Consider the following 14,376-nt stretch of genomic DNA (forward strand, 5'->3'; position numbering starts at 1 on the left):
CAGAAGGTCTGGAGGAAAAGGGCCTGAACCACCTCCTGGAAAGGCTTCTGTTAGCCACAGAGGAGAGGAACTGGACAGATTTTTCTCTGTGATTCCACCACAAGGACTAGCATTGTTTCAGTGGGCATCTACCTGGACAACAGAGCAAGCACTCCTGAAGCCACCATCTGGACATGGCATATGTTCAGGAACCTTAGGAGGTTTTTCAGGACAGCCAAATACTGTCTAAGCTGACTAATGTGAATGTTCAGCAAGGATCTCAAGGAGAAAGTTTTGATTAGAATAGCTAATTTTGGAGGAGAGTGCTACTGATAGCCAGTGAGCATGACAGCCTGTTGTACCTGTTGGTGGGAGGCATGCATAGCTTTGAGCTGACGTTTAATCTGCTGGTCAGTGTGTTCAAAGCGGTGTCTTCACTGGAGATTTACTGTTTTCTATCCTGGCAGTATTAATATCACAAACTGTCTTGATTATTTTGGCATTTGTATCCCCGTTCCTAAAGATGGGATCCTCTCTCTCACCTCTAAATTTACAGTGGAATTCAGTTGCACAAACACAGGCATTTAGCCAAGCTTTGAGAACCACTCTCCTGTCACAGCTTGGGCTGTTCTTGTTAAGAGATTAGGTGCGCCAAGTTAATTTGAGCTTGAACCTGAATGTCCTGGTACTCTTTTTATTCTTGCTATGAGTACAAAGTTCTTAAAATTGCCCAGGCACCTACAGATTTTCTGCCACAGCAGTGCCTCTGCATGGAGTCTGTCCCGTTTAGATCACTGACCCTTGCCTTTATCCATTTGGTCCATCTTAGGTGTCTTATGGAGGATGTCCCATGCTTCTGATACTTGTTGCCTTTACTGTCACATCTGAGTACTTGAACTTGCTCGCTTGTCTTGAATACCCTAGAAGCCATTAGAGATACAACATGGAAGGTTTCTTCTCTAAAAATGAAGTTACTAAGCAATGTCATTATACTTTATGGACTGTGTCTAGCTAGAACAGCTTCTTTTTCTACAGACTATCTCAAGGAATAGGTGTACAGCTTTTCCTGTTCAGATTCCTGGATCTTGGAGGGATGAGTGTCTTTCAAAGCCCTAAATAACTTGACCTTGAATGAGAAACAGAATTCAAGTAGCATGCTTTTCGTTCTCATCTTCTGGAACTTAGTTTGCAGACTAGCGCTCTAGGTCTCCAGTCAGATGCTGTAGGTCTCCACTCAGTTTAAACTCCTACACAAGGGATTATGCACATGCTTCCTCCCCATCACTGTCATGATTTTCCCAGCAACCTCTTACTCTTTCTGTAAGCATTCACCTGATTAATCATATAAATATTGAATGTATGTTAGGATACATTATGTAGCAGATCCCCTAGTATTAAGTGGCATGTGTAAGTAGGTTTGGGTTTTTTTTTTTTTTTTACCTGGGCAGGTAGTTCTTTATTATCAAAGAATTCCAATTTTCACTTTGGAAACACTGAAGACTAAACATTCTTTGTCCTATTCGATTTGTTTGATTACAGTCGTGATATTTTAGATGGAAGGAGGGGACTAAAAGGAATGAAGAGTAGCCAGTTGTTGCCTTTTTTTTTTTTTTTTTGAGATTTGTATTGGTATCCACTTTTCTAGGTTGACTTTCTACTATCTACTTGCAACCCACTTACCTTGACTTGTACAGGTACAGTGCATGCTTCCTGAAAAAGAAAATACAGCTTCCCTTAACCCCTGTACCTTCAGCCAGCATATTGAAAGAACTTGGTAGTCTTTTATCCTCGATTAATTCCTGTAACCTCTGTGTTTTTCCTTGCTTTCTGTCTCATTTCTTTCTAATTTTACCACTTTTTTCATACTCATTTTCTATGGGAATGCTGAGGCCAGCAAAGACAGTCTACAAAGTACCAATATAATGAGCAACTTGACAGTGAGCGCATGTACTCACAACACAGTACACATATAATCTTTGTGCTATTTGGCTGTTAAATACTGTTTTAATTTTCTTTCTCTGATTTCTCAGGTACAGAACTTCTCCACATCTAAAGAGTTTTGTTCTAACAAATGGCATTTTGAATCCATCATTATTTTTCAGGCTTCTGACTATTGTTGAAAACGAGCATCAGTATTTTTCAGAGAGAAAATCAGAGCTGCTTTGAAGTTACTCATGTGTCCTTTAACACAGAAGACCTGTTATCTGAAAGACTTCCATATAGATGTTGGAAGTCAAGTGGGGCATAAATTGTATTAAAATTTCAATTTATTGTACCAGGCCTTTTTATGATACTTCACTCCACTGGATCATGCTGTTGGTCAGTACTTTGGTTCATTGAAGAAGACCAGTTCAGTATATAGTCTCTAGAACATACCTACTTAACATTGGTTTCATCCTGTAACTGCTTAGAGAGACTTGTTCCCATAAGCCAGAGTTCTCTAAAATCATGCTAATGTTGAAGCAAATTTGAGCAAGCGTATAGACACATGGTCTCAAGACAGCCAGCCACAGTAAAAAGAAATAAAATCAGGCGGCTTAAATCAGCAAGAGTTTGAGATTATATCCCTGTCATGTCAATCCAAATATAGAAGGCCGTAAATAGAGAACTTGCAAATTAATTTTTTTTACAAAAGTAAAGTGAAGAGAGAAAGCCCACCGGCACACATGGAAGACTTCTGTCTTCAGATTCTTCTTCTTCACTACTGGACAGCGTCTCTGTAAGTAGTGCTTTCTTTTGTTGTATATGCTGTCATTATACACACATAGAAGTGGCATTACACTAGGGCTGTGCTAGTGCAGTCTGGATTTTAAGCTTTGCAGTATTGACAGTGCTAGTTATTGATTACAGCTGAAATTCATTCGTAAGGATCACCTGCAAATTCTACTTTCAAAACAGTGTACTTGTAAATACACCTGATGTTCACAGTGTTCTGTAAAGAAAATTATTATCCATTGCTTTTGTCAGTAATTGTTTAATACACAGAGTCTGAATGCAGTTATGTAGGTATTTGGAATCCTATTGATTTCTGTATAATCAAAGTAAAATATTTTACTTCTTTCCACAGAGAATGAGATACTCTGCAATTCGTAGGAAGGAGCCAGTAGGGATCAAAATGATGTGTCATTCCTTTAAAAAGGAAGAAAAAAACCAACTGTAAAAAAGACAGGTCATGAGAATCAAGGTGAGCCAAAAAGTCTCTTTTTGCCACCGTCCTTTGTAAAGCAGAAACACATGATGTGAAGTGAGCCAAAACGCAGCAGTGTCTCTAATAAACTTGCAGCATTCCACTTGCTGAAGGGGAGAGAAGTGAAATAACAAGCATTCAGGAAGAGAAAAAATGAAAAATAGATGAAGTCTTGAAAAGAGTTTGCTGGTCATTGCAGTCAGAGGTGGATTGCAGCATCGGCAGTGAAATGACACCCAATACTCTATAGATTTTGACATCACAACCAAGTGGCAAACTTGGGAGTTATTTAAACTAATTTTTTTTTTCTCTCCTGTTTCTGAAGAAGAGCACAAGATTTGAAGACAGTTTAACTAGTATTACCCAAATCCACCAAGAATACTGCTTTGAGGGGGGAATGTCTCTTATATCCCATTTCTTTTACTTCTCAGTCCTACTCAGTCTTTACAATCCCATCAGGAACCTTCTCTGTCAGGGGAGAACAAAGCCAGTGACAGCACCCTCTTTGTGGCAAAGAGCTACTCTCATAGCTTCCAGAACAGCACTTTCTCTGTTGCCAGCACCAGGAGTTAAATATAATTTCAACCTGACTGGCAAAAAAGAATCCCAGGTAGCGCAACTGATTTGTATGCACACTTCCACACTGCCAATGCCAGGACCTGTTTGGAACACACTGGGTCAGCCTTCTAATGGTTTCAAAATACTTTTTTGGTTTTTTTTTTTAGTTACCTTCCAGTTGTTCCACAGCTGGGTCAAGTACTAAATTCTGTCTGTAGACCCTGTTGTATTTAAATACTTTTAAAAAATAAAACCACCAGCGTAGCTTCTTTTCAAGACTGATGGAATTAAAGTCATATCTACATTTTCCATGTTTTTATGAGTATTTTTCTTTTCTTTACCATCTGTTCTGCCAAATTAGGGAATAATATGCTAATACAGGCAAATACAAGTTTTCGGTTTGGGATTGGTAATTCTTTGGTGTTGAATTGCTTATTGAATTACAGCCTACACTTGTGAAAGATACGGGAAAATTTTTCAGCAGAACACTATTATTCCATTCAATGTCAGGCTGCTGAGCCAGCTGAAGCAGTCACGACTTCCCCTCTCTCTGGCTGCCTACTCTTGCCTCCACATCACTCAGTTTCGGTCTCGCCATTCCAGAAAAATATTGTGTATTTTTCCAGTGAATTTCTACAGGAGATTGTCCCCATAGTGCCATCTGTGCCATGTCAGCTTGCATGCAAGCACAGCTTGCAACATTAATCAGGTTTGTAACACAACTAATAGACCTAGTTTGCACGCTGCCTTTCAGGGACAATAAGGCAAACTACCTGTCTTTCATGATGATTGGTAACATAATGCAGTTCTTTGTCCTTCTGCAGTCACTTGATCTCATGGAGATCAGTTTGTTAACATGGCTGTGGTACAATTTCTGTTAACACTGCGTGTCACTTGTTCTTCTTTCTTCAGTGAAGCTGTTTAAAGACACTCTTAAGAGTTTTCATTAAGTCCTTAAGACGCATCATATTAATTGCTACATTTATAATGATAATATTTATGAAGAAAATGAAACCTATATTTCTTTTTAACATGTATTTTCTTCCTTTCCAGATAGAAAAGCAGTTTTCCACATCTCATTTGATGCAAACAAATGGAAGAGCAGTATCACGACTTCTTCAGGGTCTTCAGAAGAGTGAAAAGCTTTTCTTGAGCAGAGTGTGTTATGGAGGTGAATGGAGGAGTACAGACAAATCACATGTTCTTCTGTTTGATGGTTCAGACCTACCAGGTCTGAAGATGCAAGAACCAAGGCACAGCTTAGAGTAGCCCTAAAGCTTCTTTAAGTTGTGCTTGGAAAACAATTGTCTCTGCGTGGCTGTTGGCGTGGAAGGGATCATTTTAGTGTATTTAAAGCATGTTTAGTTCACACCATTTTTTCTGTAATTACCCTAGGCATGCTATTGTTACAACCAGTGATCTGACTTCTTCGGTATCATTTACCTTAATAAAATTTCAAAATTATCTTTCATATGTCTTTTTAATTATGTCTGAGTAAACTGCAGTATGTAGATGTGTTAGCATGATGGTACAGTTCATAAAGTATAAAACTAATATGACAAAGATCAGAGATTTGCAGTTGCTTTTCTGTTATTTATCAGATATACAATATTATTTGTACTTCCGTTGTCTTAGAAACTCTGGTCTGGATTTACACTCCACTGTGCTAGGTGCTCTACAGAGTCTGCCTACACTCATTACAGCTATATATACAGCTATCGTGCTCAGGGTTACTGATAGTAATATCACAACATAGCCATAATAGTATCCCTGTGACCTATTACTGTAAACTGATAGGCATTTAAAGGAGTGTTTTTGCTGACCTACAACAATTGGATACCCTACTATGCAATGAGTTACTTTAGCCAAATAAAGAAAAGGTTTTGATACAGATTTTCATAATTAAGATGAATGAAACTGTACAACAAGGCATGTGCTGGCAGTTTCACAAAGAAAAACCTTTCTCAAGATGTCTGTTACCTGATTTAACAGCCGTTTTTCCAGCTGAAGATGAAAATCAAAGAAGTGATGGAGTATATGACCAGAAGGAACATCACACATAACATACACAGTTTATCTGTGACTACAGTGTTCTCTGTGTTGTTGCAATAAAACCATGTGTTTCTTATCTCTCCAGGGAAAGGTAGTACATTATAAACAATTTGAGAGTGCTTAACCAAAGAGCTGGTTTTGATGTGTGATTATATTGCAATTTATCCTAAGTAAGTTAGCTCAACTGGGAATACATCAGCTAACAGGAGGTTTATTCTGAACACAAATTTAGATTACTTAAGAAAATTCAACTAAAAAGTATGTTTCAGGTTGTGTGTATACTGTGTCTGGTGTGTGCATGGGGAGTATAGAGGTATTAAACGGAATGTAAGATAAGCAGTGTATTCACCTGGTTTGGCATCATGATAATGGGTGATGCTTTTATATTGTTATAGGTGTGTCCTCAATTACAACTTTCTCTGGTGATAACATTGTTTTGGTAAGGAAAACACATCAGCAACTTCAAAGCTAAATTAACTGTGTTTCTTTATGTTTTAGCATAGCAGGTCAAAATATTTCACTCAATGAACCAACTTATAAAACTACCCCCAGTGTTACAGGGTCATCCTTTCTCTGGTGCTTATTGGTGGACTTTTGGATGCCTCCTGAGAATTGGGAAGGAGAAAGCTCAGGCAGGTCTCTAACCAGACCTGGTTATTTTGTACAGATAGTGCAAATGAGCAAAAACTGTTGGATTTCTCTTGGGACCTTTCCCTGCAAATACAAAGCAAGGGTAGTCAGTTCCTTCTTCACCCTACTGTCTTACCCAGGTGGTTGGTATACACTGAATACAAGTTTTACTTTTTACTTGGTCTTGGGGAAGGGGGTTGAACAGGAAATTAAGGAGCTTTTTCTGATTGCCTGGCCTTGTTTCCATGTGAGTAGCGAAGTACCAAGCTAGGCTATTAGTTCTCCCTTGCACCAAGAAGATAGACATTATGAAGAGTGCTGTTCAGACAAGAACTGTGGAGACCATGAAGGTCAGAGACCTTACTGCATGTTCCAGAACGAACAAACAATTTGAGAGGTGCAGGCTCCTTTTAGGACTCCTGCAGATGAGCTGAGTGGACAGTTTCCAAACAGCAGACAAACAGCAGTGGGTAACAGTACACAAAGAGCCATCACAGCTGCAAGCTAAGGGCTGTGGGAGAAGATAAGCATGTTGTCAGGCAATAGTTTTATACCTTGATACTTTCTTTTTAGACCAAGTCCTAGCCCACCCTTTGAAAAGAAAATGAGCAATGTGTTCTCTTCCATGCTATGGAACTCCCTACCATTACAAAAATAAAGGGAACTTCTTGCTTCAGCTCCAGAGCTGAGTTTTCAAGCGCTCTGTGCTTACAAAATAGTCTTAGATTTTTTTTTCCTGTCTCCTCTTCCCACGAAATGCATGCTTTCCACTTGCCCTCTGAGAATGACTCTGCTGCTTTCAGACTTGGGATCCTCTTGTAGAATATAGCAGGGTGGAGACGGCAGATGACATGGCCATGCTGGAAGGAAGAGAACTATGGATGTGTCTGGGAGGAGGACAGAACAAAAAGAAAGGTGAGGGGATGGAACAGTGCTGAGAAATCTTTGGCCAGGGCAGGGAGCAGGAGAGGGAGCTATGTCTGCTAGTGCTATTCTACTGCCTTTCAGCAAAGGCTTTGAGATGAGAAGCAACCACAGCATTGAGAGAGTATTTGAGAGTATTTGTTGAGAAGCAAGAGGAGCTTTTTGTCCTGCTTTCTGTGGAAGTCACTTCATTTCCTAGAAATTCTCTTTAGCTCCACTTCATCTGCTCCAGCCACAACCTCCCAGTACATCGCTACTCCAGTTTGAGTGGCCTCCTAGCAATATATCGTGCCTTAGGAGGACAGCTTTTCCACTCCACTGTTTACCTGGCCTCTGTGGCTGTGTTAGAACTGGGAAGGTTCATTTCTTACTGAGTCTCTTATCTCTAGATGCAAGGAAGCAGAGCTCCCCAGCCAAAATTTTCCGTGCTCTGTGGCATCCTTGCACACTACTGTCAGTCAAAATGGTGTTTTAAAACTGGACCGCAGCAGCTGTTTTCCGCAGTTGTGTGTATTTCCAGGTATAGGTATTTCATAAGAATAACTAGGAACAGGTGCATTTCTGTTCAACAGTGGAAGAGCAGGTTGGCCTGACCACCATGTTTGTTGACATACTTACTCAGGTATGAACCTTCATCTTTCTGGGCTGGCTGACCACCTCAGAACTCTTCCTAGTTGTCTCACTGGTGATCAAGGAACCAACAAAGACAGGTGACCTGCTGCATCTGATACTTAAAAAGGAAGAACTGGTGGGTAGCGTGAAAATCAGTAGCATCCTTGGCTGCAGTAACCATGAGATGGTGGAGTTCAGGATGTGCATCAGAGGGGTCGATACTGAGGTCAATACTGTTTAATATCTTCATGAATGACCTCAGTCATGCAGCAGAGTGCACCCTTAGCAAGTTTGAAGATGATACAAAATTTGGAGGACTGGTTGATATACTAAATGCTGTCATTCAAAGAGACCTCGAGAGGCTGGAGAAATGGGCTGACAGGAACCTAATGAAGTTGAGCAAAGAGAAATGCAAAGCCCTGCACCTCAGCTTTGTTGGTGGCTGACAGACTGGAAAACAGCTTTGCAGAGAAAGACCTGGGGGCCTGGGTGACACCAAGTTGAACATGAGACAGCACTGTGCCCCTGCAGCACAGAAGGCCAACACCATCCAGGGCTGCATTAGGAAGAGCATTGCCAGCAGGTCAAGGGAGATGATCCTTCCTTTCTGCTCAGCACATCTGGAGTGCTATGTACAGGGCTTCCCGATACCAGACACTTGAAATTCAAAACCTGACTGGACACAATCTGGGGCAACCTGCTCTGCTTGACCTTGCTTGAGCTGGGGAGTTGGGCTAGACAATCTCCAGAGGTACCTTCCAACCTCAACCATTCTGTGAGTCTGTGTGATTCTGTTTTCCACCTGTATTCCGGCTGGCATTTGTTTTGGGCAGAAACAAGTGATTGAAGGCTATTTAATTTAAATTAAGATAGTGTCTGATCTTATGACCTTGATAAAGGTTTAGCACATAGAGGCCAGTAACTTACATAGATTTATATGTAGACTTACATAGAGACAAGTTCTAGACATGCTGTCAGTACAAAGACTCTTGGGATACTTCAGCAAGGAGGAAAGTGGCACCAAATTGGTGAGAGAAAAGTCTCCAAGCACTTAGCACAGGCACAGCCCATGAGCCCATGGTAAAAGTCACTCAGTACAGAGCTGACTTTCATGAGAAGAGTCTTCTCTGTACTGAGTGACTTTTACCATGGACTTCCATGTGTGAGTAGTTGTAGCAATGAAAATTATGCTTTCATGAGCATTTAAGTGATACAGGAGAGTAAATCCTTTTAATTTTCAATAGCACTTCGAGTCTTTGAATCCCTTTTGGAAACTGGGTGCATCTTCTAACCTTGAGTGTTTTTGAAAACCTATGAAGAGTGATCAGTCCTCCAAACTTTACCATGAAACTACTTGATGTATTTTATACTATGCTGTTGGACATTTTATTGACTTGTTCTGCACATATGAGATTTTTCAGCAACAGATGAGAAAAAATTATTAAGTAAGTCCCCATTTGGATTTCCCAAATACAGAAATTCTGGAATTTTAAATACATATATGGCTAAATTTTAGCCTATGTATGTTTTTGGACATTTGTATTTGAACAAATGTATTTGAACATTTTTTTGAAATGCATTTGTATATTTTAATGTCTTGCATATTCAGGTGCTTACGCCCTCCAACTCAAATGTTTAGATGATTTAACCATTTTGGTGTGGTATGTATGACCAGTTGAGCACTGTTTGTTACTGACTTTAGGTATCTTGAGATGCTGGCAAAGCACGCTGCTGTGAAGACTTGCAGACCCCTGAATCTGTGTTGTCATGTTTTTATGGGTAACAGTGAAGCAATAAGTATTTAAAAAGTGGAGATAGTTCTACATGAATCACTGTTGCAACACCTTTCCCAAGGAGAGCTCAGCCGTGTACACAAAACTGAACTTTGCTACCTCTAAGACAGGTGTAGTTGGAGACGTGGGGAATGGAGATACGCTGTTTGGAGATGCTGCAGAGCAGCCACTGAGCTGCCACTGTCCACTGTTTTCTCCCATGTCTGATTGCAAGTGCTCTTGGTTTGTCCCTTGCCAAAAAAAGCAGAGAAGCCCGATTCAGGCAGTATTGAGGGCTCAGGCATTTTGTTAGCATGGGGAGACTCTTACATCTGTCCTTTTTGGCTGTGTCTTCATCCCTTACACAGCATTGCCTGTGTCACCTCCCATGTCAAGATTCCCTCACGGAGTAGGACATCCAGGGACCACACTAGATCAAGGAGATGAGAGTCCCAGACCCATGGGACTGAAGAGGAGTGTACGCTTGTAACATAGAGTTGAAGGTACCCCTACTTCGCACCCCTACCAGCTTCTGGACCAGAGCTCCTCAGCCCTTTCTCTTCCTGTCAGGAGCATGTCCCCTCTTTCCTCCTTCCTCCTTCTCCCTCCTGCCATTGGGATCCCTATGTGGCTCTGCCTCCTGCAGGATGCGCTACCTGTGCTCACCTCCTCCCGCAGACATGGCAGTGCTAGGAGTCCAGCAAAGTAAAAGCATGTTGAGGAGCCTGTGCTAGAGGAGATGGGGTTGTCCCAGGTACTACATGCACTACGGTGGGTGTTAGCCCTGGTCTTCTCTGTCCTTCCTCCTGCCTTGCCAGGTGCCTTACAGATCTCCCCTAGGATTTGGTGGTCCAGGTCAGATCAGAGCATGTCACCAGAGGACCCAGAAGGGGGACAAAGCTCCCTTCCCACCAGGTACCCTTGTTGATTAGCAGTCTCTCACCTCTCCTGGCAGCACTCAGATAAGGAGGCAGTGGTATCAGAGCAGCCTATTTTGTTGGCCATTTCTGTAAACTCTCTACAAAAGAGTCTACAGTCAGTATCCTTTCACTCCAGGCAGCTGCCTGTTTTACCTGGTCCGAGGGTGCTCATGGTCATGGGTGGTCATGGGCTAGGAGCCTCCTGCCCATTCTGTGACAATGTCTGTAAAAGCTGCACAGACTTTCAGGACTAAAACCATCTCCAGGAGCTGACCCTGGCACTATGACCTGCTGTGCAATAGGATAGCAAAGCATTTGCTTCTTGCTTTATAAGTAAGTGGGACTTGGGCTTGCGTCAGGCTGTGCCTGTGTACTAACCTGGCTGTGCCTTTCTTCCACAGGGAATGATCTCTTCCTGGTCGCAGTCCATGAGCTGGGGCATGCGCTGGGTCTGGAACACTCCAATGATCCCAGTGCTATCATGGCTCCTTTCTACCAGTACATGGAAACACACAACTTCAAACTGCCCCAGGATGACCTCCAAGGAATTCAGAAAATCTATGGTGAGCAACACTATCCACTCATCTGTTTACACTGAGCCTGAGCCTAGTGAGTATTTTACAGCCCCAGACAGGTAGCCCCCAAAATGCTTGCAGCTCATGGGCTGGATTTCCTACCGTAGATGAATGGGGAACAGTTTAAAGCCCTTGATCCACAGCCAAGTATCAGATGACCATCCCAGTGGCAATATCTTTGCACAAGTCAGGATAACCAAACCTCTGATCTCACTGCTGCTCCATCCCTCACTGTGTCCCCAGTATCAAGGAGCACTAGAAAGGGAAAAACAGGCAATTGCTGTACCCAAGGTTTGTCCATTAGGAACAGCCAGTGCAAATAGAGGGGAAGAATGTGAAGAACATGGAACATCAAGGAAAGGTAAAAAGTATTTATGCACTCATTTTTCTCTCCATATAATAGAAGGTAGGGAAAAAGCGTTTGGATCTGCTTAGGGAACACTTCACTTCTTTTAACTCCCAGCTGAACATTGCTGTACAACATGTGCCACAAAGACATGGGCTCAAGGAAAAGAGAGAGAAAAGGAGGCAGAGGGATTACGGGAGAAAACCAAGGGGCTGGAGATAATGTGGTACCATGTGATGGGATCATGGATACCAGGGTGTGAAGACAGGGACTTTCAGAGAATTATTGGCTGAAGGAGACTCTGGGAGCAGAGGGGAATGCAGGTTTCAGGAGCCACAGTCAAGGGGAGGCTGAGCTAGAAGATGCTAATGGGTACAGTCTGTGGCAGCCCATGGAAAACAGGCTTTGTCAAACATCCCTGATTTCATTCTTTGCGGAAAGTACAAGTTTGACAGAGAGGTTACTTAGTAAATGTAGCATAGAGCAACTATGCTATGTAGCTATGCAACATTTGCAGCTGCTTGACATCTGGAGTCAAACATTAGCTCCCAGTACCAGTAGAGCAGATATTATATGAATTAGACCTGAAAAAAAACCTTATAAGATGATCGTCAGTGGGAAAGCTGGTGTTTTTAAGGGATTGCTGCTGGGATCAGTGGCAGACCTGACACTAGTCAACGTTTGCATCAGTGATCTGCCAGTGAATTTTAAATTGCTGCTAATAGAATTTATGCCAAGACCTATAAGACTCTAAAGCAGTACAGCAAGACTTTAGAGGTCTAAACTGTATGTCAGTTGTTCGAGTCTGATCTTTTTTTTATTGTGAATGGAATGAGATTCATTTGTTCAAATGTAGATGCCTAAAGAAGAGAAAACTCTTTCTGGGCTAGTTTCCCTGGCTACTGTCTGGGCAAAGGGGAAAAAAAGGCATTTGTAAAGTGCAGTTCATCCTCACTGTAAGGCAGATACCCAAGTAAGGTCCAACATTTAAAATAAGACGGCTTGAAGTACACCCAGGAGGAACGAGCTTTTCCCATTAGTGCAGCTGGAGATTTATCTTTATTGTTCATTACCAGGATGAAGTTGCATGGTAGTCCTATGGTATCATTTAATTATGCATACTTTAACATAGTGTATATTCAAATACTCAGGATAACAGAGACTCTGGATGGTTTTGAAATAAACTGCTGGGGTAGTAAGTATTGAACTTTCATTAAGTATTATACCTAAGTTTTCATTTTTGAAAGCTGCTAAAATGTCATTATGCTGTTTCTGTTTTGAAATATTGGTTTAGTTCCTGTGAACTGTGACTAATCAGAAAGAAAAAAAAAAAATCTTACCTTATTGCTGGCAGTGAAAGTGCAATCAGGAAAAAATTACTGGTTTATCTGTTTTCAGATACCTTTTTGGAAAGGGAGCAGATAAGGAATTGACAGCCATGCTTCTTCACATTTGTGGTTCAAGCCAATATCAGCTGTGGCTGAGCTGGGGACCAGCACTCCCCCAGCACAGCTTGGGCAGAGACCCAACGCCCAGGGCTGCGCTGAAATGGGGCTCCTGGGACCATGGGTGGGAGTGGGGGTACTGGGTGATGCTGGTCAGGGCCATTAAGACCTATTAGTGTCCTCAGGGCCCTGACAATTTGTGAGAGCACTGCACAGCGTCTTGTGCACAGCTAAGACAGAGCAGAGAGCTCAGTACTGTACTGCCTGTGGCTTGGCAGCAGCACCATTACACTTCCACTTATTTTTCACTTACGTAGTGACATTAAACTTCAGCCACATGCTATGTTAAGATTCTCTGTATGCAATATAATATGCTTAAAATTTTAACTCAGCTTGAAAAAAGCAGTATGAATGAACTACCGCCTGGTGCAGGTAGTAACTACAAATTAGTTTGTTGACTATCATGGAATCACACAAGGCTCTTCTCTGAGGCCTTTGAACTGGAGTGGGTAGGGGATGGTGTTGGTGGCTGTAGAGATAACTAGTCCTGCAAGGAGAAGAAGGAACAGCTTCTGCAGTAGGAGCTTTGATTCCCCAGGTAGAGATTTTGGCCCTTAGCACAAAGTTACGGTCCAAAACCTAAAGTTTAGTTTAAAACTAGGTTTTACTCTTACGGTTCACAAAGAAAAGATGGAAAATGCGGGTTGTGTTTCTCCCTGGAACTGGAGATAAGAGAACAGATCCTTTCATCTGAGCTTCTTACAACTGAGAAGGGACTGCTGAAATACCTTTCTTGTAGCTTTAGCAGGAACATTCAACTAATGTGTTTTATTTCCACAGTGCCAATCTGCTTTGTTGTGCCTTGGGAAAGCCAAAAGCCCATCTACCAGAGCACCTGTCCAAAAACCAAAACCTCCTGCTTTCATGCTGCTTTGACATTCTCTCCAGTGCAGCAGCATGTGCTCAATATGTATTATTTAGGAACCTACTATGCAAAATAAGTCACAGAGCCAGAGCCGCTGTCTTGCCTGTAGCATTCTTTTTTAAAAATGAATTTAATTAAAACTTCCAATTTTTCATTCCACTGAAGTTGCTAGAACAAAGAACAGAGGCTCTACTAAAGCTTAAGTCCATTTTGTCTCCTTCTTTTGAGAATGATGCGTTTCAAATATATTTTTGTGTTGTGTCTGTGTTTATCCAGTAGAAAAGAAATATGTCTAAATCTGTCATGTAATGATTTATTGAATTATTAAGTTATTTTTTGCTGGATTTATTTCAAAACTCACCTAAAGAGACAGTAGGTGATGTGAACTCTCATTGTGCTTCATGCTGGTTAGTATAAGGTCAATGTTTAGAATGTTATTTCCACTTATGAA

General features: G+C 41.6%; 1 protein-coding gene across 4 annotated transcripts in view; it reads left to right on the forward strand.

Moving 5' to 3' along the window:
• The window catches only part of MMP24 (matrix metallopeptidase 24), a 47,990-nt gene that overhangs the window by 17,273 nt on the left and 16,341 nt on the right, over nt 1-14,376 (forward strand). For all 4 annotated transcript variants that reach the window (XR_015702919.1, XM_087749533.1, XM_087749532.1 and 1 more), the window contains exon 5: nt 11,036-11,197. Coding sequence is in view for 3 of the 4 variants with exons in the window: in XM_087749533.1 (XP_087605659.1) it covers nt 11,036-11,197 (162 nt within the window). In the remaining variant the exon portion in view is untranslated. The remainder of the gene's footprint in view (nt 1-11,035; nt 11,198-14,376) is intronic.

The sequence above is a fragment of the Nipponia nippon genome, unplaced genomic scaffold (genome assembly GCF_047370975.1).
Source record: "Nipponia nippon isolate SJK-2023a ecotype South Korea unplaced genomic scaffold, ASM4737097v1 scaffold_13, whole genome shotgun sequence".
Classification (NCBI taxonomy): domain Eukaryota; kingdom Metazoa; phylum Chordata; class Aves; order Pelecaniformes; family Threskiornithidae; genus Nipponia; species Nipponia nippon.